The 25188-nt window shown below is 42.9% G+C and overlaps 1 protein-coding gene across 13 annotated transcripts in view; it reads right to left on the bottom strand.

The window, feature by feature from the left end:
- The window catches only part of GIT2 (GIT ArfGAP 2), a 2415297-nt gene that overhangs the window by 1511686 nt on the left and 878423 nt on the right, over positions 1-25188 (bottom strand). For all 13 annotated transcript variants that reach the window (XM_069619395.1, XM_069619396.1, XM_069619398.1 and 10 more), the window contains one exon: positions 6535-6586. In XM_069619395.1, coding sequence (XP_069475496.1) covers positions 6535-6586 — 52 coding nt within the window. The remainder of the gene's footprint in view (positions 1-6534; positions 6587-25188) is intronic.

Genomic DNA, 25188 nt, shown 5'->3' with positions numbered 1-25188 from the left:
ACGCATGAGTTGAAACTGCTCCTGAAAAGTCTTTGCCAGATTGGTATGTAGGGCATGCAGCTCACCCAAGAAGTCCTGTCTCGACATTGGGGTCAAACCCTCCATACCCCCTTGAGCATTGGCTTCTCCAGTCTCTTCCTGGCTGTCCCTGGCCCCGGCCTTCGTGTTTTGCATGTGCCACATTGCGTGGAGGGTACCTGATGGGTCTCCCAGGACCTGAGCCATCTTACCCCCTTTTCCTTTAGCTTTCGTGGACATGATCCTCAACCTTCCACTCCCCAACGTACCTCCGCCTCTCCGCTGGGTGTTCTCGAGGTTGTTCCGCTTCTTCCTAGTCCTCCCTTATACTTCAAAGTAAGGTGCTCTATCACCGTTATGCTTTCCCCCTTTAAGCGGCCGCTCAGTCCAATCCTCTTGCTCCTGCTCCTTTTTCACGCTATATGCCTTGCCCACCTGAGCGCCCCTTTTCTCTATACCTCCTCCGCCTCCATGCCGGCCCAGGCAATTTCAGGCAGACTGCGCAGTGTTTGTGCCCCCAACGACAAATTGGCAAGAATGCGTAGACCACTACATGTTGTAGCCTAATCCGCCTTGTAGCACCAGGCAGTACCCCCGGTGATCCGTCAGTATGGCCACGCAAGCCAGGACCTTCTCTTGTTCCTGCAGTTGTAGGGTCCCTGGAGTTTTGCTGCACCCCCGTATTTAGGAGGGGGGGATTCTCCAACCCCCTCCTCTCTCGCGGTGAGTTTCCTCCTTGTATCGCACTATGAGGTGCCCTGCCTTTGTTTTCTGAGGAGGGGGGCCGGGTTGGCACCCTTACGGGCACTGCCCCTCCACCACTGCCGGTTCATAGGCCCTGAACTGCAGGGCCCCCCGTTGCTTGGGGTTCCTCCTGCTTCTGCACGCACTCACCGGCCCCTCTCTGCATCGTCCTCACAGTCTTCCAGTCCATGAGCTGGGCCCTCCCCGGGTCGGGGCGTGCCAGCTGATGATGGCACCTCCACTGTTTGCCGCGTCCTGGCTCCTTCGCTTTCCAGGCCTCCTTTGACATCCGCGGCTTCCCGGGCACTGTCGGCGTGGGCTTCCTCCTCCTGCGGCGGTCCGCGGCTCCTGTCACTGTTCGGTGATCGGCGCTGTGGGCCTCCGATGCCTTCCTTTCCCCGTCAAGGCGTCCAAGGCTGGCGCACTTCCCATCCACGGAAGCCGGGCGGCTGGCGGGACCTCCCCTCCTTGCCAGTCTTGTCCTTTCTTGGGATGCTCCTGGTGTTTGAGGCGGCGCAGGGGTGTGGGGCCGCTGGATACTCCTCACATCCCCACCGGACGCTCCCCTCTCTCGCTACCGCTCGTTAGGCAGAAAAGATTCTCCCACTTGCACTCCTTCGCTGAGGGCTGCTGCGTCTCGCCTTGGAGCTCCACTTCTCGAGTGATCACGATGTCTTCTGCCTCCTCACTGCCATTCACTCGGCTTCCCCGGACCGCGGGGGTCCCCTTCCACATCGATTGGGGACCCGCTCGTGGGGTGGTGGGCACCTCGCAACTGTCGGGATCTGGAGAGTGCCGTCAGCACGTCTATACTGTGCTGGCAGCCATCTTGGAATCCGTCAATGTCTTTTTAACAAATTTCTCCATTACGTATTTAGGGGCTGAGTTATTTAGGCATTTATAACTAAGGGAAACTGATTTAAACTGTATCCTATACTTAACTGTGAGCCAGTTAGTCTTCCGTCTAGCTTCTGAGAAGTGCTGTCTCCTAGGGATACTTAGCGCAATTCTGAGTGCATTGTTCTGCAGGATTTGCAGTTTGTTGATGAATTTACTTGCGCCCAAATAGAGTGTGTTATAGTAGTCAATTTTTTTAGAGGATTAATGCTCTAAGTTAATGCAGCTGTCTATTGATAAGAATGGTTTGCAGGCATGGATCAGCTTGCAGGTGTAAGCTGTCGCTGAGGCCGTGGCATTGACTTGTTTACGTAGGTTTAAGGCTGAATCTAAGTAGAAGGCCAAGGTTTTGACCTCTTACGCCACTTTAATGTTGATGCTGTCTATGTAATAGTCAATTTGGCTCATTCAATGTTTGTTCAAACTAGCTGATGCTCCTAGGAGAAGTAGCTCAGTCTTCTCATCATTTAGGCAAAGGCCGTGAGATGCCATCCAGGCCTGGGTGATAAGATAGATTTTGTTGACTAGGGCAAGTCAGTTTCATTGTCACCAGTCAGGGGATGAGGATCTGGGTGTCATCTACATAATTAGTGTTGGTGACACCCAAATTGTCTAAATCATCAAATAATGGCTTGGTGAAGATGTTATACAAAGTAGAGGATACACAAAAAGCTTGCGGTACTCTACATGTTATGTTATAGGATTGGGATCTGCTGATGTCGACGGTGAGAATACTCTCATGGACCTGTTATTTAAGAATGATTGGATCCACTACGTTGCTTCTGAGGAGAAGTGGGCAGCTGAAGATAGGTGCTTACAAAGCACTTTATGATCCACCAAATCAAAGGTGGACGAGAGGTCTAAAAGGAGTAGGAGGGCCAGTTTTCCTTTGTCCTTCAGTTCGTCAATTTGGTTCTTCAGGTCAATCAATGCTGTTTCAGTGCCATGTTTGGGTCTAAATCCTGACTGCCAGAGCCCTAGTAGATTGTTCCAAGTACGCTCGTATCTGGAGATAGGAAGCTTTGTCAATTATTTTTAAAAGGAACGGGACTGTTGTAATAGGTCTATAATTTGTCGGGATATTTGGGTCCAGAGTGGGTTTAAGAGCGGAAGGAGCCATGCGTTCTTAAGGTTGGTAGGAACTGTACAAGTTTTGAATGAGGAACTGATTAGAGTGGTAATTAATGGGGTCAAGTCTTTTGCAGCTTCTTTAAAGATAGAGGCTGGGCAGGTGCCTCCCTGGCATCTGGCTGTGGTGCTCTCCCTGAGCACCACAGCACCCATTCCATACCCCTCTCCACTCTGCACTTGTACGTTCTGAACACTCACAAGGCATAGTAGGTTTGTCTTCCCTTCCCCTTTGTCTCTTCTTATATTGTTGCATTTCATTATTTAACATTGTTGTAATTATATTGTCCATCATCCCCTGCCCCCTCCCTGTTGCCCTGTGGGTGCTTTGAAACAGTATTTGTTTCCTGTATAAGCGGCTAACAAGCGAACAATAAATAAAATAAATAAATACACTATTTACAGCAAAGGGTTTTCACCTACGAATACTCTATTTTATTACTGATATGCAAGTGTGGTTTTGGTTTTAATAAAGTGTTTATCCACTGTGAGGGGTATGAGAAAGCAAAGGGTGTCTCACCCGCTAGTCCTTGGGGACTTGTAATCCAGGTGACCAGTACACGGCCATCGCTTTTGGATACAGTTCCTAGGGGTGGATGAGTGCGGGAGGATAATCTGGACGAGGGGTCTTCGGGCAGTGGGGGTGAGGTAGCTGATGGTGAGACGCAGTAGTCTCCCTTTTTTGTTCATCAAACCCATACTATTTTTTAGGATTCTCCAAGGTCCCAACGCCCCCTTTTAAACAAACACTGGACCGAGGAAGTGGATTTACAGAGTAACTAGACTAACTTTCGTACATCATACTGGACATGCCCCGTTAATTGGGTCAGGCAAAGTCAGACACTAGACTAAGTGCATAAACTTGATTCCAATTAGCTCTCCTCACATTGATAAAAGGCAGAACCTAGAGGCACACGCTGAGCAAGGTGGAACACGAGTACAAGCAGCACTTCCGGGGCAAAGGCAAGCCTACTGGAGCAGAGCGAAGGACCAAGGGACGAGAGCTGTGGGTCGAAAACCCCAGGAGTTTCCTACTGGAGGCCGTTGCCTCCGACAGGCCACGAAAGACACATGGAGAAGGCCAGATCCCACATCAGAAGGCTGCATTGTGTTCCAAGGACGCCAGTGACACTTTCGTGTGAACGACACAGTTGGGGAGGCAATGCCATGCCTGGGGTTACTAGCCTTGACTCGTGAATTGTAAATCGTAAAACCAAGAAAGAAACGCATACAGTCGCTGAGTTGGCATGCAACCTGAGAGACCGGTGTGTGTTAAAGATGGAAGTGGCAACATTATATCGCAAGTGAAGGCTGCATGTGCGTGGATGAGACGTGGGGAGAGACAGACCTGTGAATGAACTTTGAAGTAAGGACAGCTGTGAAATTGGCTGTATTGATTAACGGAATGGTCCGGCGAAAAGGAAGTAGCCCACTCGAAAGTTTCTGTGAAAGGTACATTGTTTGTAACGATAAAGCAAATGAACTGCAAAAGGAAAGTAAGCAAAATTATTTCCTCGAGAAGGGGAGAGTGAAAGTTGAACCTTGGAATTTTAGTCGAAGTGGTCCTGTGGATGTATGTAAAGAGAGCCTTGCACATTCGAAAGTCTTCGACACCCGAAAGCAGTCTGAGCCTGACTGAGGGAGACCCGAAGTGTAACAAGCTTGGGGAAGAGAGCCGCCCTTGCAAGTCTTGATGAATTTGGTTTTGAGGTCTGAGCCTGACAGAGGGGGGGCCAGTGTGAACTCTTTGTGAAACACTGTTTGAAAGGCTGGGAAGAGCAACTTTAACGTGGAAGGACAGGTGGGCCACTATCCACGTCTTGAACAGTTAATGTGTTGAAACCCGAGCCAGAGTGTGTCATCCTGCCTATTGCAGGGTATACTCTCCTGCCAGGGCATCTTATTGTCACACACTTGGAATTGCGTGGTATACTCTCCTTCCAGGGCTTCTTGTTTTCACACATTTGCGATTGCTGGTATACTCACCCGCCAGAGCTTCTTGCAAGCACAAAACTGTGACTGCATGGTATATTCTCTTGCTGGGACTGCTTGAATCTGCACATTTGTAATTAAACAGGCTCTCTGCTCTTCTCCAAGGTTGCACATATACGTTGTGTCTCACTATGGCCGTGGGATGTATTTGCCTACTTCAATATCAATATTTGCACAATACATATTCATGTGTTTGTAAGGGTTTTGTTCACAATTCCCTTTTGATATTAAGTTCATTAGTTTACCATCATTCGGTATGGCCACGCCGATACGGTCAAGATCCCTTACTGCCTATTGGTAGACTCAACGTCTTCTCTTGGCATTGATGCGTTCTCACGCTTTCAGCCGGTGATGTGCTTCTATCGGTCTTCCTCTCCTGACCACTTCCTCTTGATTTCTCTGGCAACTTTCCTTACACACGTTTGCTTCGCTCCGGTCTCCGGTAAGCAATGTGCTGCTCGCAATCACCTGCGAATGCCCAGGAGTCCCTTGGCGGCTCCTTGCGTTCCCGTAGCATGCCTTTTCTTGGCAGCAGCTTCTGCTTCCCTCGATGGCGAGCCTCTGGGCTCCACCACACGAACAATCACCTGTCGTTTTTCTCAACCTCAGAGAAACTTGGCCAGTTGCAGTCGACTTCCATTCTTTGCTTCGTCTACCTTGTAAACTTCACGGGCACCGGTGTGTATGCACAACTATTAGAGTACACGCAGGGGGTGCTTCCTGCGCTCTGCACTGCTCAATCCCTCTTTCCCGTCCCAATATTTCAGTCATTCTGGGAAAGTAAGTCCAGTTTGAGAAATGTCTTGGAAAATTGAGCAAACATTATTAGTAGTTTCAAATGGCAACGGGGTTCTGAATGAAGGATAGGTGGAACTGGAGAGAGTGATTTCCCTATTCTTCATGGGGGAAGAAGTGGATGCATCACAAGAGTCCATGAGGGAATTGGATATGGGAGGGTTATTCAGAAAATGGGGGATAACATGTCTCACCCAATGAAGCCATGACAGCTCCCTACAGGTTATCTTCCCTCATCTGGATCCACCCTCATATATCTGCCCCCAGGGTCAGAATCGGGTAGCGGCTGCCGTGGCCTGGCCAGATGCGAGGAGATGATGACTCCATCAGGTTGATCACACTACACACTGCATAAACCCATTAAAAATAAACAGATATTAAGGAGGACAGTAAAAAGAAGATGTCGTACCTCCGTATTGAGTTGTAGTGAAGTGAAGGGCAAAATCTAAATTGAACGAATCGTACAGATGTCTCCTGCCATAAGTGCGGAGGTGGGGTTGGGGGTGGCGATGTCCTGTGTCTCCTGTTGCTGATATGAGCATTAAGAGATCATGAATGCAGCCATCATAAAAAATGCTAGATTAGCGTATATGATATTGCAGGGTACAACTAGTGTTTATAATTATGCTAAAATGAGAACTAGGTGAGAGCTATATCTGGTGACCAGGCCAATCTCTTAAGGATAGATGTGGCTAATTGATATCCATTTCCAACACCATGACCATTATATTTTTGATGAGCCATTATTGCACTGCTGTTGGGAAATCATAAATTGAAAAAATACTCTCAATCCCAAAGGGGAAAAATGAACATAAAAACATTGCTCAAATTAACTCTCAGTAATTAATGGGGCTACAATTAAAGATTGTTATGTAACAAATTGATTTTACTGACAACCTATAAGTTAGCTTAAAGATTTTTCATATTTTTAAAAACCCCAATACAATATCCTACACTTACCGACTGAAGTTTCTTCTTAGCAGATTTGGCCAATTCTGACAAGTCCAGACTACTATAAAAACAAAACAAATATATACATTTCATTTAAAATACACCTTAAACCAGAAACACAATCTAACAGTTTTGTACACAGTAACAATGAAGACATTATTATGCTTAGAACTACAAATTAGATTTTGAGGAAGGAGTATTTCACTCCCCAAATTTGGTAGGATTGTCGAATGGGGTATTTTTTTACACAGATAAACATACATTTTATTTATGAAAACATAGGCATTTTTGTCGCAACACATCAGAGGGGGAACATCCATAATGGGCAGTGAGCAGTGCCCCATCACCAATCCACCAATTATGGAGGAGCCAGCAAAAGTAGAAAGAGCACCACACAAGAGCAGGAATACCAAAAACTAGCATATGCCCAAATGACATTCCCAGCCAGGAATGGCTAAAACAGCATGCTGGCTCGGTCAGTACAGGGAGGGGGCAACGATGCTGTGTTGTAAAATGCTCCTGTGTACTGTTGGTGACCTGCAATTTATCAGATCTTTTTATATGTTACTGTTGGAGAAAACAATAGCGGGGCTCTAATATTGGATGAGTTTAGTTCCTAAACTGTTTAATAGCAGCACTGCACTGAACACAGAACCACTAAGCACAAATACCTAAACCAATCCAATGCGGTTACCCAGCCGCTTTACCGACAACATTTAGAGGTTTTCAGGATATTGACTTCAATACGAGTGGAAGATTCAAAGACTTCCCCAAAGAGAAGTTTACTCCTCCCAATAAGCACAATGAAGCCAGGCTAACCTATTCCCCGCCCCCATGTTCCCTTCCCAAGTGATAACCAGAATATATGTACACCCTTAATACAATTATGGCTTACCCTCTTAATCATCATTCTTGTGAAATAACTGTTTGTGTAACACATGTTTACCTTTGGCAGTTCCTTTTAAAGACCTTATTTATAGGTTTAATAATACAGATATACACAGCATAAGTGAAAATAAAATTAAACAAATACTAAAACAAGGTCAAAAGAGAAGAAAGTGGGGGTGAGGTTTTCAGGGCAGTACAGTCAAATATAGCAAAAAGCTTGAGTATTGCAAGGATCTGTGTACATTTATTTCTAATTAACGTCGCTAAAGTAGCAGAATAAAAAATGCATAAGGAAATATTTGCCTAGTTTCATCTCTCAAGCCGCCTGACTGACTACAAGCGTGCAATTTAAAAATGAGTCTTTCTCAAACCTAGATGAGGCGTAGCACTCAATATGGAGGACTGGTCTTTCTCAAATCAGTTCAATTGTTTCCACTTACATTTAGATACATTACAACTGCATTTCCCATCAACATTCTTTAAGACATTTATTTGAATAGATTTGCATTATTATTCCACGCTGTGCAACAGAACGGATTGTAAATTGTATGGGATCATACCCAATGGTTTGCTAAAAAATGAATCTCGTGCTCTCTGGAAGTAGCGCAGGGGGTTAAACATTTACTTTTTTTGCATGTGCTCAGCTACGAAAGAGAAGACGCAACCCACTTGTGTATTCAACAGCAGCATATAAAACCTGGCTCTCTGCCCATGTCCTTCACCTAGCATAGTCAATGGTAGGTTGTCGACCTGACGTGATTCCAATGAATGTCCTTGTGTGCACATGACTGTCTCCCTATTCCACGTTTGCTGTGCATTAGCAGTAATTGGATAAATACTCTAATCACTCCATTCATAAGACTACCTATGGTCCCTCATCCCCCTCAAAGCCAAAAGTGTACAGTTATACTAAATAATGAGGGTTGCCAAATTGGGCTATTTTTCGCACATTTGGGCTGCTTGAAATTCTGTTTGCAGAAAGAAAATAGATGTGTGGGGGAAGGATAAAAGGCATACATTGCTTTATGTGAAGCTTAAAATACTTTCTATTGATGAGATGAAGCTTCAGGTTGCTAACACCACAAGTGATTAAGCCCCTCTTATGTTCTCTTCAGCCTACTATCAATCATATGGATGCCATGCAGACCTTGGTTGACAAAACGCGCTGAAACGTTGGCACACTGGGTTTCCAATTTTACTAATCTCAGTCTTCTATTTGTGTCCCCGTTAAACAAAAGAAACCATTCTTACTCCAACCGTGAAAATATCAGGATTGGGTCCCACTGTTTTTAACAACTATTGCAGGCCTTCCATGGATCTTCCAGATTGTTGAGAAAGTTGTGTTAAAGAAACTGCAATAAGACAATCAAGCCAGACTTAAATCCTTTTTGGTTTCATCCCAACCATGGCACAGAATCTCTGCTTTTGCCCGTCTGGGATGACATACTCTCCCATGCATTCATCAGAGGAGTTACATACTTTACTTACCTGCATCCTTTGATGTTGTCAACTGCAACCTATTGTAAGTAAAGTAATCTCAGTGCAGAGGCATAAATGACTCTTCCTTGAAATGGTTACGGTAATTTCTAGTGGACCAGATGCAATGTTTTCAGATTGGACAATGTCCCTGTGTGTTTGTTCTAGTTTGGTGCACAGTACCCCAGGAAGCACAACTATCTCCACTGGTGCTCAATAACGTCTGCTTCTAATTCTGAATCTTTTGGACTCTGGTCTTACAGGATTATACCCATATTTTGGTGGGAGTCAAAAGGATCCTCAGAGGATTTTGCAGAGTTATGAGCTGGCCTGGAATACTTCAGTCACTAGAAGAAGGAAAGCGGTCTTCAGCTCAACTCTTCAACAAATGGAGGCCATGCTGTTGGGACCCCGACACCTGTTGAATAACCATGCCACTTTTCCACCACCTCCAATTTTGCTAGGTTATCATGTGGCCTACTCCAGCAATATCAGAAATATGGGTCTTGCTGGAAGAAGATTTGAGTTTAATGCTCAAATGCGGGCAGCGCTTCATATTTCACATTGTGTCAATTAAAACCGGTCCTCCCATTTGTCCCTACAGATAGGCATCAGGCTGATCTAGGTGCTGTTATCAAAACTAGGCTGGACTATGCCAATCCATTAATGTTGGTTTAACCTCAGACTCTGTCGCCCATCTGGAGGCGGTCCAGAATGCTGCAGTCCATCATTTTATGGCCTCAGGAGTTTTAATTCAGTAGTTTTTTATTTTTACAATGGAGCTTCATTGACTCACAGTGGATAAAGAAATTGTATTTGATGTTTGTTGCCAAGTTAAGTGTTTTAAAAGGATTAACTCCGGACATCCAGCGAGTCTTTGAGCAGTGTGAGCAGGACTTGCTGTGCTTTCTTTCATCCCTACCATTGTGGGCAAGACGACTACTGCGACGAGCATAAAAACTTTGGCACTCCGCGGAGCGGACACAGAGTCCAGTAAGTCTTTTGAGCAGTGTAAGCAGGACTTGCTTTGCTTTCTTTCATATCTACTATTGTGGGTGGAGCGACTACTGCGACGGGCATAAAAACTTTGGCACTCCGCAGAGTCCAGCGATTCTGAGTCTTGGAGCACGGTGAAAGCACTGTCTGGATCTCCACAAGGATTATGACCACTGTTAATGAGGTAACCAGCGCGAATGCCATTGCCCTCTTGATCCCGGCAGCTGTCCGGCGAAAGGAACGGTCCATGTCAAATCCTACTACACGCCTACAAATGTGTCGGAGCATGGAAAGAAAGGAGCAACAGGCGAGCGTTCGAGAACTACCGGGTGCTGATACACATGTAAGTGTTTTTGAGCCTTCGCCCGCTGCTGCTGATGTGGCTCCCTCCTGTACATTCACTGTGATAGAATGTAACTCAGTAGAATGTAAAAACTGTCCGAGGAGCCTTCTACATATGTGCCTCCTATTAACAGTGACGCAACACTAAACATTGTATCACTGCTTGTTGAGTGTGTTTATCCGATGGCTGGCTTGAGTTCAGACATCATGTCAAGCTGCCATATTTAAGTTACTGAAAGCAGTCCCCTGCAGAGATGTCTTGAGATCGAATCAGCTACAGAGCAGATTGAAGCAGACTCTGCGCTTGCGTTACTTTCTGTGTCTGTGCCTCTGCGGTCTGATGGCCCTGCATGGTGTGCTGCAGACACTCTGACAGAAGCTTGTGAGCCCCATTTGAGAACTGCTAGCTCTTCAAGGTCACCCTCCAGACAAAATAACTATGATTTTGATTTTGAGTCCAGTTCTGCTGTGTCCGCCCGAGCCACAACCTCCCTGTTAACATTGTGCAATATAGTTCCCATAGATGTATGTGCAGTTATAGCTGCCTTGGCTGACTCTTCTGTTTCCTCTGAAATAACAGGCATATCGACATTGGAAGCTGCTGAAGTTTTTTCAAATCAAATTCCAATAATGCAGGAACTGTCAAACGAGCTGACTCAGCCTCTTGTCAGACGTAACTCAATCAAAATTGTGAATAAGCTTTTGCATGATTTGGAAAAAATCAATAGTGCACGTATTGCCAACAAAGAAAAAAGTGTAAGTCTTTTGGAATTGGCACGAGTCACTTGACAAGACTTTGAGGCCCATTAGTCCCCTACGGATGGATTATAGAGAATCAGCGAGTGCTGTTAAGAGGAGAAGGATTGATGATAGCTGCTCTCCCGAGACCCGTTGTTCTCAATTGCGACCAGTAAAAGTCACTAATTCTGTAAACATCAGTAACGTGTCTTGTCTAGAGAGCAGTGTGAAGATTGGTCAAAAGACTTTTGAAAAGAACTGTGGTTTGCCATCAACATCAGCTATTCCTTCAATCAGGCGGATGCCATCGACGGATTGTGCATCCCATGATGATTCTTCTGAATCTTCCATAATGGAGCGTCAATTCCCAAAGGTTCGTCGTTCCTATGTTAAAACTATTACAAACCAGAAAATGCAGGCTCAAAATGAAGATTAAATTATTAAAAAAATGATTAAAGAGTTGTTACCGATCTTGACGTCTTCAATGTCAATGACAATCTCACGGTTTTTGAAACTTTATGAGCAAATGAAAGACAGTGTGAAGGATCTGTCAATTATGAATTCAAAAAGGGGCATTGTCAAACAGAGAAGCTCCACCATTACTCAATCTTTGGGGGATATATCAAACAGGCTTGAACAATGTACTTTTATTTCAAATGAACAGAGAATAAAAGATTCTGATGACCAGAAACTACTTGCTGAAGTAGCAAAACAAGCTTTGGGGATCTTGCAACATGAAAGTGCCAAATCTGAGCGCAATTTTGTCCCAGAGACTTTATCCGCAGGTATTAATTTTTCCAATTGTGTTCCTCGTGATATGCCAAAGAGAGTTGTAAGTGTGAGAAATCAGGAATCTAATACTGAAGACTCTTCACAATGCGGGTTATGTAATACCGAAGCTGCAAATTTAACTGTTGTTCGGGAAGCTCCCTCTACAGCAAATGTTGTTGTAGAGGAAGAGATTTGTTCACTCGCTACTGCTGTAAAAAGCTGGAATCAACCCTTAAACGCAGCTAACTTTGATGTTCAGGTACCTTCAACTTCTGAAGTTAAAATAGCTGCGGCAGCAGTTACTGGTTTGCAGGAGAAAGTGTTTGCCATATTTAATGCCAAAACGAAAGCTAAACCAAATCAGATGCCGGCTAAAGCATCTCAGCAAAAATAAATAAATAATAACAATCGGAAAACTTAAAAAATACAACATTTTGGCAAACAAACAATTCATGAAAGTTCCTGCGGAATTTAAAATCTGTAAGACTTACTTTGAATTCTGGTCCAATGATTGCTGACAAACCGGAAAGCCCTAAAGTGACGATGAGCGATTCTCGCGAGGTAGCAGAGGTTGTTACAATTGGTTCGCCTGAAACATCAGTGAATCTGATGGATCTCTCAACCTATGAGCAGGATGAAGAAATAGAGGGTTTGCCATCAACCTCGGATATAGGCCTTTCCGCTACTGTTCCTATCGCCTCTGCAAGAGTCATTTCCTAATGCGATTGTACCTGATATGAAACATAACTCTAGAATGTGTTTTTTGTGGCCCCCATTAACAACTATGAGGTTTCTGAAGGAACAATGAAAAGTCCTAAATTTATAACGTTGGGAGAAAAATGGAAAAGAATGTCTGTCCTGACCCATGCAAAAACGCTTGATCAGACATACGATGTTTTGAATAATTTGTCTCATGAGTCAGTATCAAAAGTCTAAGGTTTGGAAGCTTCTCAGGACGCTCCTATATCGTCTATTGTTTCGAAATTACTGGCTGACGACCGTTATGAGAGGCCTGTACAGAAAGTTGGGAAAAAAACACCATCGTTTGTACACAAAAAGCCACCCTCTAAATATCGCCTAATCCTGGAACATATTTCAACTACTGATGATGGCTTAATGCTAAATCATAACAATGTACTACGCTTGTTTCATTATGTTCCAATTCTTCGCACAATCGAAACGGAAGACATAAAAACTGTTGAATTCCATAAAGAACCACATAATTATTGTTTCAGATTACATATGGAGTCTGGGATAGTTCGTAACATCCTACTCAAAGCTGCCCCACTTCTCTTATCGATGGGCTTTGATATTTGTGAAGATAAAAGTGTTCCTGTAATGTTAAATCTGAAAAACTTATGTACGAGCCCGATAGAAATAAAATATCAATCAATCAATCTAGAGGCATCCGAAAAGAGAAGAGTATAGTTCCATCATTGCCACACACAATTTAATCATGACAAGAAGACTCACCTGATTGGTGAAGAATCGCGAACCGTGGAATGGGCGTTTGAATTAAAGATGAAATCGGTTACGAACTCTATAGAACTCCAGAAAGTATTTAGCTAACCAATAGATGGTGAAAAAATACAGATTACGATTGCCTGCGACGTATCTGTATCTAACATCTGTGATACGGCAGCGAATACTGTGTTCAGTGGTACACCCATTAACGAATGGAGTTGGTTGGCAAAATCGTTGGCACTTAGTCATCAAAGTTAATGCCAGGATTCAAAAATCAAGAATTCCCTTATCTTTGCCTCTTGGAACTTTCAAGGTTTTTTTCATCTATTTCAACAATCCTGGCTTTCTGGGTTGGATATTGTTTGCCTGCAGGAAACTTGGCTCTCCTTGTGCCCTGTTTGTGATGAATTTGAAATAGTGATTAATCCAGCAATTTATAAGGAAAAAGGTAGACCAATGGCTGGTCTACTGATTATGATCAGGAAGAATTCTGGGTACAAAATGACTGATTCCACAAATATATCTCCATACATTCAATTTGTAACAGCCAAACTTGAATATGGACGAAACAATGGGAATGATACAATTAACATTAATGTCTATTGGCATCAAAAAGCCAATGGCGCTACTCATTTCATTGATCAAGTGTCGTCGCTGATTGATACTATCATTGACAAAGCTTTAGCGCCTAATATACTATGTGGTGATTTAAACATAGACTGTTTAAGGACCCAAGAAAAATCTTCAAATATCAAACTGCACAATCAAAACAATACTTCATTATGGACGGACGAAATGTCTTCAAGATTCATGAATATGTTGAATGGTTGCACGACTGGGGACATTCCGGCTAAAAACACATGGAAACGACAATCAGAAACCTAACCTAGGCTACATTTATGTTTCGGAACATCTACACAGTCGTGTTCAGTCACTCCATGTAGTTGATAAGAAAGAGAGTGATCACAACTTGTTAAAGTTGGAACTCAATGTACTAATTAAGGAGAGTGAGTTTTGGAGTAAACTCGTGATTGTCGAATCAAATAGAATGCGTCTTCGAATGGAAAGTAAGGAGGTTTCGGCCGTAAACTTGGCTTTTCAATCTGAACATAACACATCAGAATATCAGCATTTATTGAAACAGTTTAAGAAGACGAATCAAGGTTTGCGACACAAAGGTTTGATCACACTCATACCTTCGACTTAGAGGTCCTTAAACATAAACTCAAGATGAGAACAGAGCTTCGACAGTGTTCAAGAGAATCTTCCATGAAATTTAGCATGCAAAAAACAATAAAGTGTCAAATACACAATATTTCAAAAGAAGAAACATTTACAAATTCAAGAAGCAAAGCAGTGCAATAGTAGGTCACAATAAATTTGAAACAATGGTGGAATCCAATTCATGTGACGACGCGTTTCGAGAATACTTTCCTCTTCTTCATATGGCCAAAATTGAATTCTTCATACAAAAGGAAAAAAACAAAGGGGAGAACGTTTGTACAAGTTTTTTATACCTTGAGGTAATTCATTAAACTCATGCTGTACATTTCAGTCTCATCTGTGAGCCAGAACAGACTACATTGTCAGAGAAATTGTAATTAATCTAGTACCACAAGGGCACATTCATTCCCAGTTAAATTCAGGGTGAGGGGAGGAGAAGAGGTTCAGAGAGACGTTTCTAGTCCAGTGCAAGAGAAGTCGTCGTTCAAAAGTGTTTAGAAAGAATGTAGGTAGGCAAACGAGCCATATAGGACAAGATATAAGAAAGTATAATTACCAGTAAGCAAAGTGTTCGAGGGCATCGGGTGCAGATAGAGATCCTTGGTGGTGAATCAAGCGATGTGTAGATCCTCCACGGGAAATATAGTTTGCTGTAGTCAAGAGGAAGACACAGCTGCAACAAAAATGAGGAGCAAGTGAGTAGAAATCAAACTATGATGAAAGTTAAGTTCAACCCTAGGCACTAGAAGAAATGTAGTACCTGTGGAGTGTACAAGAGGAGTGGCAAGTGCTGGAGAAAATATTCAAATGCGTGGAAGCCTGATATATTCGGGGTTAATTCACGTTAAACACTGTGTAACTTCTGTTCAACGTTCATATAGAGTCAGCAAAGCACTCTAGAGAATATGATATAAGTGTGAGCTTGAGAGGAATACTAAAACAACATATATTGATACAATACTATCCACAACTAAAGTGTTAGCTGATGAAAAAAATACCTTGTGGTATACGCTTAGCAGTTATGGTGTGCGAGCTGTCAGGCACAGCGTGCTGGCAATGCGCTTTCTTCAGTGGGCGGTTTGTAAGGATAGGAACTCAGGCAAAACAAATACAGTGCACTTGTGCACTACGAGTCTCAATGCGCAGATGATGATCCTAGAAAAGTGTAACGGAGAATTAACCCGGATCGAGGTTAAGAAAGTACTTAAACCTGAGATCTCAATGGGATAGACAATGCCTGGTAACGTGCGCTTACCTGCACAATAGGAGACCAATCGCAAAGACAGCTGCCGCCGGTCAATGCGTCCTAGCAGCTATGGGAACGGCGCGCAATGTGGAAGAAAAAGGTTGGCGAATGTGAAGATAGAGAAGGGACTAAAGCAGTCACCTAAAGGATCGGCCATCTTAGAATGGAGTAAGAAGTCATCGGGGGAGCCCGCCGAGGTAAACCACAATGTGTCAAGAGGAGTGAAAGTATATGTGGAATAAATAATAAAATTGATGAAAATAAAGATGAAAAATAAAGGGAAAATAGAAAAAGTATGAAGAGAAAATGTAAACAATACTAATGAGAAATCCTGCAGAGTCAGCAAAAAGAGACTATTCAATGGAGAAGTAGACAGATTAGAAGGTGCCACTGAAATACAGAAACGTCAAAATGAAACAAGTTCCATCCGCCAGAGTCCAAATGAAAGAGGGAATTTTAACCACTCACAAGATTAATTCGCATAATGTATGGCTGAAGGGTGGACAAAAGAAAATAAGCACAGTTTGTATACATAAGTTGTCGTCCAACATATAACACAAAGAGTTCATTATATGTATATACATATATATACATTTTAGTTCAACCTTCGGTGGAGTATGTATTAAAAGGGTATCAAGAGAATAATGCAAGTCATTGCAAAATACAATCGGATATTACTTGTTGGCAGTTAAAATTTCCAGATAAAATAAACTTGACATAACTTTGATCTTTACAAAAAAACAAGATGCTAGTGTTAGAGGTCAAACATACCCTATTCACAGGAAACAATTAAGGGTAAAATCTTCATTGAGGCCCCAAGGTTGCAAAGAGCCCATTCTGTCGATCCAATAGGCTTCTCTCTGTAGTAAGAGGGATTGAAAGTCACCGCCCCTTGTTGGGTGTTTAACAACTTCAAGTATCTGAAATTTAATTTGGGCTATGGAATGTTTCTCAGAATTGATATTGGTTCTTACATCGTATGTTTGATTTGTGTTCTGTTAGTCTTAGTTTTATGGGTCTTTTTGTCTGGCCAATGTATACCTTCCCACAGGGACATTTCAGTAAATATATTACACCTGATGACAAACAGGTGGAGTAGTCTCCAAGTTTAAGATCTAAGATCTAACTTTAACTCTAAGATCTAAGTTATGTCAAGTTTATTTTATCTGGAAATTTTAACTGCCAACAAGTAATATCCGATTGTATTTTGCAATGACTTGTATTATTCTCTTGATACCCTTTTAATACATACTCCACTGAAGGTTGAACTAAAATGTATATATATGTATATACATATAATGAACTCTTGTGTTATATGTTGGACGACAACTTATGTATACAAACTGTGCTCATTTTCTTTTGTCCACCCTTCAGCCATACATTATGCGAATTAACCTTATGAGTGGTTAAAATTCCCTCTTTCATTTGGACTCTGGCGGATGGAACTTGTTTCATTTTGACGTTTCTGTATTTTAGTGGCACCTTCTAATCTGTCTACTTCTCCATTGAATTGTCTCTTTTTGCTGACTCTGCAGGATTTCTCATTAGTATTGTTTACATTTTCTCTTCATACTTTTTCTATTTTCCCTTTATTTTTTATCTTTATTTTCATCAATTTTATTATTTATTCCACATATACTTTCACTCCTCTTGACACATTGTGGTTTACCTCGGCGGGCTCACCCGATGACTTCTTACTCCATTCTAAGATGGCTGATCCTTTAGGTGACTGCTTTAGTCCCTTCTCTATCTTCACATTCGCCAACCTTTTTCTTCCACATTGCGCGCCGTTCCCATAGCTGCTAGGACGCATTGACCGGCGGCAGCTGTCTTTGCGATTGGTCTCCTATTGTGCAGGTAAGCGCACGTTACCAGGCATTGTCTATCCCATTGAGATCTCAGGTTTAAGTACTTTATTAACCTCGATCCGGGTTAATTCTCCGTTACACTTTTTCACAGATCATCATCTGCGCATTGAGACTCGTAGTGCACAAGTGCACTGTATTTGTTTTGCCTGAGTTCCTATCCTTACAAACCGCCCACTGAAGAAGCGCATTGCCAGCACGCTGTGCCTGACAGCTCGCGCACCATAACTGCTAAGCGTATACCACAAGGTATTTTTTTCATCAGCTAACACTTTAGTTGTGGATAGTATTGTATCAATATATGTTGTTTTAGTATTCTTCTCAAGCTCACACTTATATCGTATTCTCTAGAGTGCTTTGCTGACTCTTGATGAACGTTGAACAGAAGTTACACAGTGTTTAACGTGAATTAACCCTGAATATATCAGGCTTCCACGCGTTCGAATATTTTCTCCAGCACTTGCCACTCCTCTTGTACACTCCACAGGTACTACATTTCTTCTAGTGCCTAGGGTTGAACTTACCTTTCATCATTGTTTGATTTCTACTCACTTGCTCCTCATTTTTGTTGCAGCTGTGTCTTCCTCTTGACTACAGCAAACTATATTTCCCGTGGAGGATCTACACATCGCTTGATTCACCACCAAGGATCTCTATCTGCACCCGATGCCCTCGAACACTTTGCTTACAGGTAATTATACTTTCTTATATCTTGTCCTATATGGCTCCTTTACCTACCTACATTCTTTCTAAACACTTTTGAACGACTTCTCTTGCACTGGACTAGAAACGTCTCTCTGAACCTCTTCTCCTCCCCTCACCCTGAATTCAACTGGGAATGAATGTGCCCTTGTGGTACTAGATTAATTACAATTTCTCTGACAATGTAGTCTGTTCTGGCTCACAGATGAGACTGAAATGTACAGCATGAGTTTAATGAATTACCTCAAGGTATAAAAAACTTGTACAAACGTTCTCCCCTTTGTTTTTTTCCTTTTGTATGAAGAATTCAATTTTGGCCATATGAAGAAGAGGAAAGTATCCTCGAAACGCGTCGCCACATGAATTGGATTCCACCATTGTTTCAAATTTATTGTGACCTGCTATTGCACTGCTTTGCTTCTTGAATTTGTAAATGTTTCTCCTTTTGAAATATTGTGTATTTGACACTTTAGATATAAACATTTGCTATAAAAACACACAACTGAACTCTTTGGTTTATATGTTTTTTGTATCAATATGAGAAAACAGTAGTGGACTTAGTCCAAACATCCTAAAGTGTGCAGGGGACGGGAGGGTTCCCTTGTTGAATCCTCATTTCAATTGTCTCTTGTTTGTAGGGGTCTTGTGCCATGGCCTCAGTTCCTCCCCCACACCTAAAATTAATCTACAGCATCTCTTAAATGTATGTTTCATTGCCATTTAATTTGAGGTGTGCATCAATAATCAACCTTTTTCAAAAAGAAGAATAAAGCAGTCATATAAAAATGTGCTGAAAACAGGATGCAGAGGTTATGTTGTCAAAACTAGCAAATAGGAAAACTCGTGATTTCTGGAACCTTATAAATAATCTTAGTGGTTCTCAAGATGCCTTTCAAGATAATATGGTATCCGAGGACATCTGGATAAATCACTATACTCAACTATACAGCAGAAAATGTGAAACTATTGAAGCTCCATCTTACGAACTGAATCAGTGGGACTTAAAATTTGATCAAACAGAGATTCAGGAAATTATCATAAAATTGAGTCCATCTAGGGCATCAGGTCCTGGTGGACTCACTCATTTTATCCTGAAGAAAAATCCAGAGGTATGGGCGGATTTCTGCTATCGGCTTTTTTCCACAATTGCCTCTACTGCAACAACACCAACATCATGGAAGAGTGCTATTATAGTACCCATATTCAAAAAGAGCAACAGTTTGGATCCAAGTCCTTATCGTCCATTAGCCCTATTGGATGTTTTGGGGAAGATTTACGCTACTCTTCTGCAACGCAATCTCCAACTTTGGTCTACTGCCAATAAGCATATAGACATTAGACAAACAGGATTCATAAAAGGTGTGGGCTGCAGCCTAAACCTTTTGATAGTTAACCTTCTAAAGATGGAGTCCTTACGAACAGGCGGACAGATCTACATTGACTCGATAGATCTATCACATGCTTTTGACAGTATTGATCATGAGAAATAATGGAACAAACTGATTAAATGGAAATGTCCGCACAGTCGCTTTTTAGCCATCTAGGATCTTGTCATGATGCCTACTCCCAGGGACCCAGACCAAGTCCAGCAACCCCAGAAGCAGGCTCAAGTTATCCCAAGCAAGCCCAACAACTCCTGCTAGGGGCTATTTGGGTGCAGTCCTGGAGTCTATGGCGCCAGGCACATATGGAGAATCAGTGCTGGAGCCATAGATTAAAACTCACCTGATGCAGATCAAGCTGCAAACTTACCTGATGCAGACCATGCTGCAAGAGCTCCAAGCCAAAAGAGGCTTGGAAGGGACTACTTTACCTAGGGACTATTTTTTACTCGGGTGGGGCTGGGGAGGAATACTTACCTGCGACTACTTTGGTACGCTATTTAAACCACGCCTGAAGAGCAGCACACGCTTCGCGTTATTCTGCATCCAGCAGCGTAACGCTCACCGTACCTGCAAGTCTGCATCCAGTCTTCTGCCACGCCCGTCTCGAGTCTGGAGCTCCTAGAAAAAGGGAGAAAGAAGGAGAAAAGGTTAGAACAAGAGCAATACCTTTGATCCTTACCTGAATTCCCGATCCATCACGCCTTCGAGCTGGAAGAAAGAAGTTATTTTATGCGCGTCGCCTCGCCTGCTGCAGCGCTGCGCTGAACTCACCGGCATTTGCAGCATCTTCACATTCCACCGCATCCTCCTGCATGTTCCCGCCGCACTCCGGCATCTAAGGGGAAGACAAGAACAGCAAGGTGAGCCAAGGGAATACGCAGAGGCAATATTAGTTACCCCCCATAGACTTACCTGATTTTACCACTGGGGGTACTAATCCTCTTCACAGGTCGGCGCAGCTTCCACTGCATCTTCGCCGTACCCCGGCCCCTAAGGGGAAACAAAAGGACAGCAAGGTGAAACAAAGGGACAAATAAGGGGAAACCTCCTCACCACAATAGACTTACCTGATTTTACCGCCGGAGGCATTATTCCCCGAGACTTCATACTTCTCTCAGCGCCTGAATAAGGGAGAAAGCAACAGGTTACATATTGACATTATTTTATCGAACTGTGTTGGATAATACAAATCCTTACCTGAACATTACCGGTTGCCACAAGGAACTCTTCTCTAGGGTCAAGCTGCAACCTGCAAGGAATCGGACAAGAGTGAAAGTCAGACATTTGAACTCTTACGAACTGCATACTTACGGCGTCTTGCCGGGAATCTCAGAGTCAATATTGTTCTGGAACTCACCAATTCCTTCGAGCCAGTGAAGCAACTGGTTATCTACACGCCCCTGCGCTCAATGCAGGATGGAGAGCTCATCTTTCCAAACCATCAGGTGAGAATATAAGAGGAGACATCAAAGATGATCAGTGGGGAGAACAGCGGGAGTGGGAGGAGGTTATGCTCAACTCCACGGGTGGTTAATTTAATTCTCTTTCTCCATTGGCAGAAGAATATTCCTACGGGCCAAGCAAACGAAGCTAGGTGGGCCAGTCCAGTCCGTCATCTCGGCACTACGCGTCACATTGGTGGAGACTGCAGCTGTCCAGTTCAGTTCGACGCCCCTGTGGGAGCCAGGTGAGCGTAACAGATCTTCATACAAACACCAATGTAAGAATTAGGCTTGATCGATCCGGGCGCCTTTCTTCTGCAGTACAGACTTTTTGCGGGGTTAAACAAGGTTGCCCATTAGCTGCCATTATTTTTAATTTATTTTTGTCTGATATTGATTTGTGGCTTAAAGAGGCTGCCTCATTCCCCCCAAAAATCAATGGCGTGCATATTGGGCACTTGTTGTATGCAGAGACATTGGGCCTCATTACGACCCAGGCGCTGATGGGTTAACGGCGCCGCAAAAGGCTGCGGCGCCGTTAACCTATTAGCGTCTAATTACGAGGTCCCTTTGCGGGACCCGACCTTAACGGCTGGTTTTACCAGCCGTTAAAGTAGGGTGCCGCAAAGGGACCTTGGTGCTAAGTACGGTGCCGCAATTTGCGGCACTGTACTTTGCGCCTTCCCCATTCCCATTGAGCCCTATGGGGCAAAAATGGGAATGGGGAAGGGCCCATGGTGAATGGGGAATTACCGCCCCGCCAACCTTGGAATGGGGCGGTAATTCCGCCATTCACCATGGCGCGCCCCGGCATGGACCATGGTGCTAATGACACCATGGTTTAGCGCCGGGGTCGTAATGAGGCCCATTATCTTAGTGGATAAAACACCAATCGGCCTTCAACGTAGTCTGCACGCACTTTAGAAATATGTGAATGATAATGCACTTGTGGTGAATAGGGGTGTCACGGTATTAGTTTTATGACGGTACGATAACCTTCTTGCTGTCAGGCTTTCTCAAATCTGATGTTGTCCCCGGAAGCTGCTGAACCCCCGCAGTCCCCTTTGGATGCTAACCTCTTAACTGGTATCAAACAGTTCAGTTGAGAGCACCCCCAAGGGAAAGGGGGAAAATGGGACAAAATAATAAACTTCAGGTTTTGCTCAGCTTCTTTATCTGCCAACCTGTTGGTGAAAATAACAACAATTCACTTTAGTCACTAACCTTTGAATTCCTTGGCTCTGACTTCTCTTTATAAATTTAAGTAAATAAACACGCCACCATACCTGATTATCCTCTGTGAATAACGTAGAGGACGTGTATGAATTCTACTGAAGAAAACATAAAAATAGAGTCTTAGATGCTCTTACTGATTTCTTCAATTCGGTTTTGCAAAAAAAACTGCTAATCTCTCTCAGTTTAAGAAGTTTGTCTTCAAGCAGTTCAACTGTCTTTTGCCCAAACAACCCGCTGGAAATATTATACATGTAGTTTGTATTGGTGTCTAGCTTCAACACAAATTCCAAGAATGACACTCTAACTATTCAATTTAAAATTGTTTGTTTTCTGAATGTGTAAAAGTGTTCATTAATTGGATCTTTTGCTTGCAAAGAAGATCGCTCGTAAAAGAAGCGTTCCTTTTACCAGAATATGCGCATGCGTGAAGATATTGTTTACTCCTTCTAAAATGGAAGCGCACATGAACAAAGAATTGAGTTCAAAAATGAAACTGGCTTGGGCGCATGCGTAAAGGAATAGTCTTCCACTCTTCTTAATATGAATTGCTCAAACAGGAAAGGAGAAATTCCTCAGTTCCGGAGACTAATCCTTGAAGAGGCAGCCCAGTGAAGATCACGCGCCAGGTTAGAATGTTAGTAAATTAAACATAACGCCTCGGAGTCGCGTGGCTACCACACTGTCACTTGCGCAGACAGTGTAAGATTTCTAAAGCTAGTCCGACGCTAAGAAAAGCACTGTTACCGACAAAAGGTACAATACTCAATAAACTTCTATACGGCCGAAAAAACACACGACGCTAAAATGAATAACAGACCTCCACACTCCAATTTGCCAGGTGCAAAAAAAATGTGACGCAGTTCAATTAATTTAAATACAGTTCTAGAAGTTCAAAAAATAAATTCTTGAAAGAACAAAAAGAACTACTATATAAACAAAAACTAAGAAAAACAGGAACAAGTTAATTAATAGTTTTGATATTTAACTCCTGCTTGATAATCATAAAATTCCATAAAAGATAATGAAATCACTTAGCTTGCTTCTTTCTTTCACCGGAACGTTTTCTAAGTTTCTTTTTAAAACTCCAACACTTTCCTGGTCCAAATAACTAATATTAGGCACAAGGGCCTAACTAAAGTTTTCTAAAACTTAAGAGCTTCAAACATAAGACCTTCCAGCTGGGCTTCTGACAATGAAAGGCGGTTTAGAATGTTCCAACAATGCCTTTCTTTTACTTCTGGCCAATCACTGATCCTTTTGGAATTCTCCATTTTGACTTGGGAAGCTCTCCACACTCTGCACAGAAAGTTAAGGCCCAAACCATACTTTATGTTAATCATATCCTCATTTCACCTCATTCATCCAAATCCCAGGAAACCTGACACTTGCCAAATGACGTTATATCATGGTTATCGCGGTATAGCAGGTGGAGTTAACTAATCTTAACAAATATTTTCTAAAAGGTCATAAATTGACAGATTTAGCATCACAAACAAAACCAGGCACCCAGGGCCAGAATTGGGCTTTTCAACATACTTTCCACTGAAATGCCTTGCTTCCACCAAACACAAACACACGTGTAGAGAGGAGGAGGGGGGAGCCCTGCTGCAACTGGCAAAGCAAACTGAATAGCTTTACTTAAGTGGTCATTTAGGCTTTATGCTTCCCCACTGGCTACTGGTGAAAATGAGCATGTTGCCATCTTGATTACCTGCATGCCACCGATCAATGGAAGCTGATGGTAGTATACGCTTGTGCGCATATACACACACACACACACACACACACACACACACACAGACGCACTCTCTATGTTACAGCCTTTAGTTTACTTGCGGGCCAAAAGGTGTTCAGTAATCACGGATATGTTACCCTTTGGTATGGCAGCAGGGAATACCCACAGAGATGAGTGAATTTCACAGTGTGACTTATTATATGTAATTTCAATGATGGAACCAGGGAAATCCCCCATTGCCATATGTTTAGCGAACATTATCCATTATAAATATATAAACCCCAAAGCCGCCAACCCAAAGTAAACCCTTTTCCTTCTTGGCACTGTATCTATTCTTTCTATTGCTAACATATTGATTTTGTGTCAGGCACGTGTGGTTTATGGAATGGCATTAAAAACTGCTCCAACTGAAACTACTTGGCAGACGGCACATCCAACAGTGCAAGACCAAGACTGCGCAGCACTTGCTTACTGCAGCCTTTCCAAATCAGATTGAAAAGCACACTTTACGGTATGAACGGTATAACGGTATAAACAATGTGACGGTTATTATTGTTCAATTAAGTGGTTCACGGTATCTTTAACAGTATACCGTTATACCGTTACATCCCTAGTGGTGAACACAAACAAATTCGAGGTGCTAAATGAGCTTCGAGAATGCATAGTGAGAGATCGACATAGTTTCCGGTGGTATTTGGGTGACACAATGCTTTCTATCACAACACAAATTAAATATTTGGGAACCCTTGTAAATTCAAACATAATGATGCCCCGTGGGTGACCTATCTCAAAGCAAAATGAAAAAAAATAGCAATTCAGGCAGGCTGGGTAAATACAAAATATGGTAAATTTTCGTTTTTACCAGCTTTGCGCTACTATAATCAAAAGGCTGTCCCTGAACTTACGTATGGCACCGAATGTGCATTGGGACGCCCATTTGAGGTATGTAACTCTTGAAAATATGTTTTGGTCACGTGTTTTGTGTCTCCCAAGGGGCACTCCCACAGTTTGTATTAGATATGAGCTCAGCTTGATCTTATTGAATGCAAGGGTTTCCTGGCTGACTAATTTGTTTCGAAAGAAGACTTTGGATCTGCCATGCCCACAATTTGAAATATTGAAGCAATCAGTAAACACAAAGAGTCCCTCTGTT

The sequence above is a fragment of the Ambystoma mexicanum genome, chromosome 10, assembly GCF_040938575.1.
Source record: "Ambystoma mexicanum isolate Mex_15411 chromosome 10, UKY_AmexF1_1, whole genome shotgun sequence".
Classification (NCBI taxonomy): Eukaryota; Metazoa; Chordata; class Amphibia; order Caudata; family Ambystomatidae; genus Ambystoma; species Ambystoma mexicanum.
The sequence above is the reverse complement of the archived record's forward strand: the minus strand, read 5'-3'. Positions and strand labels throughout refer to the sequence as shown.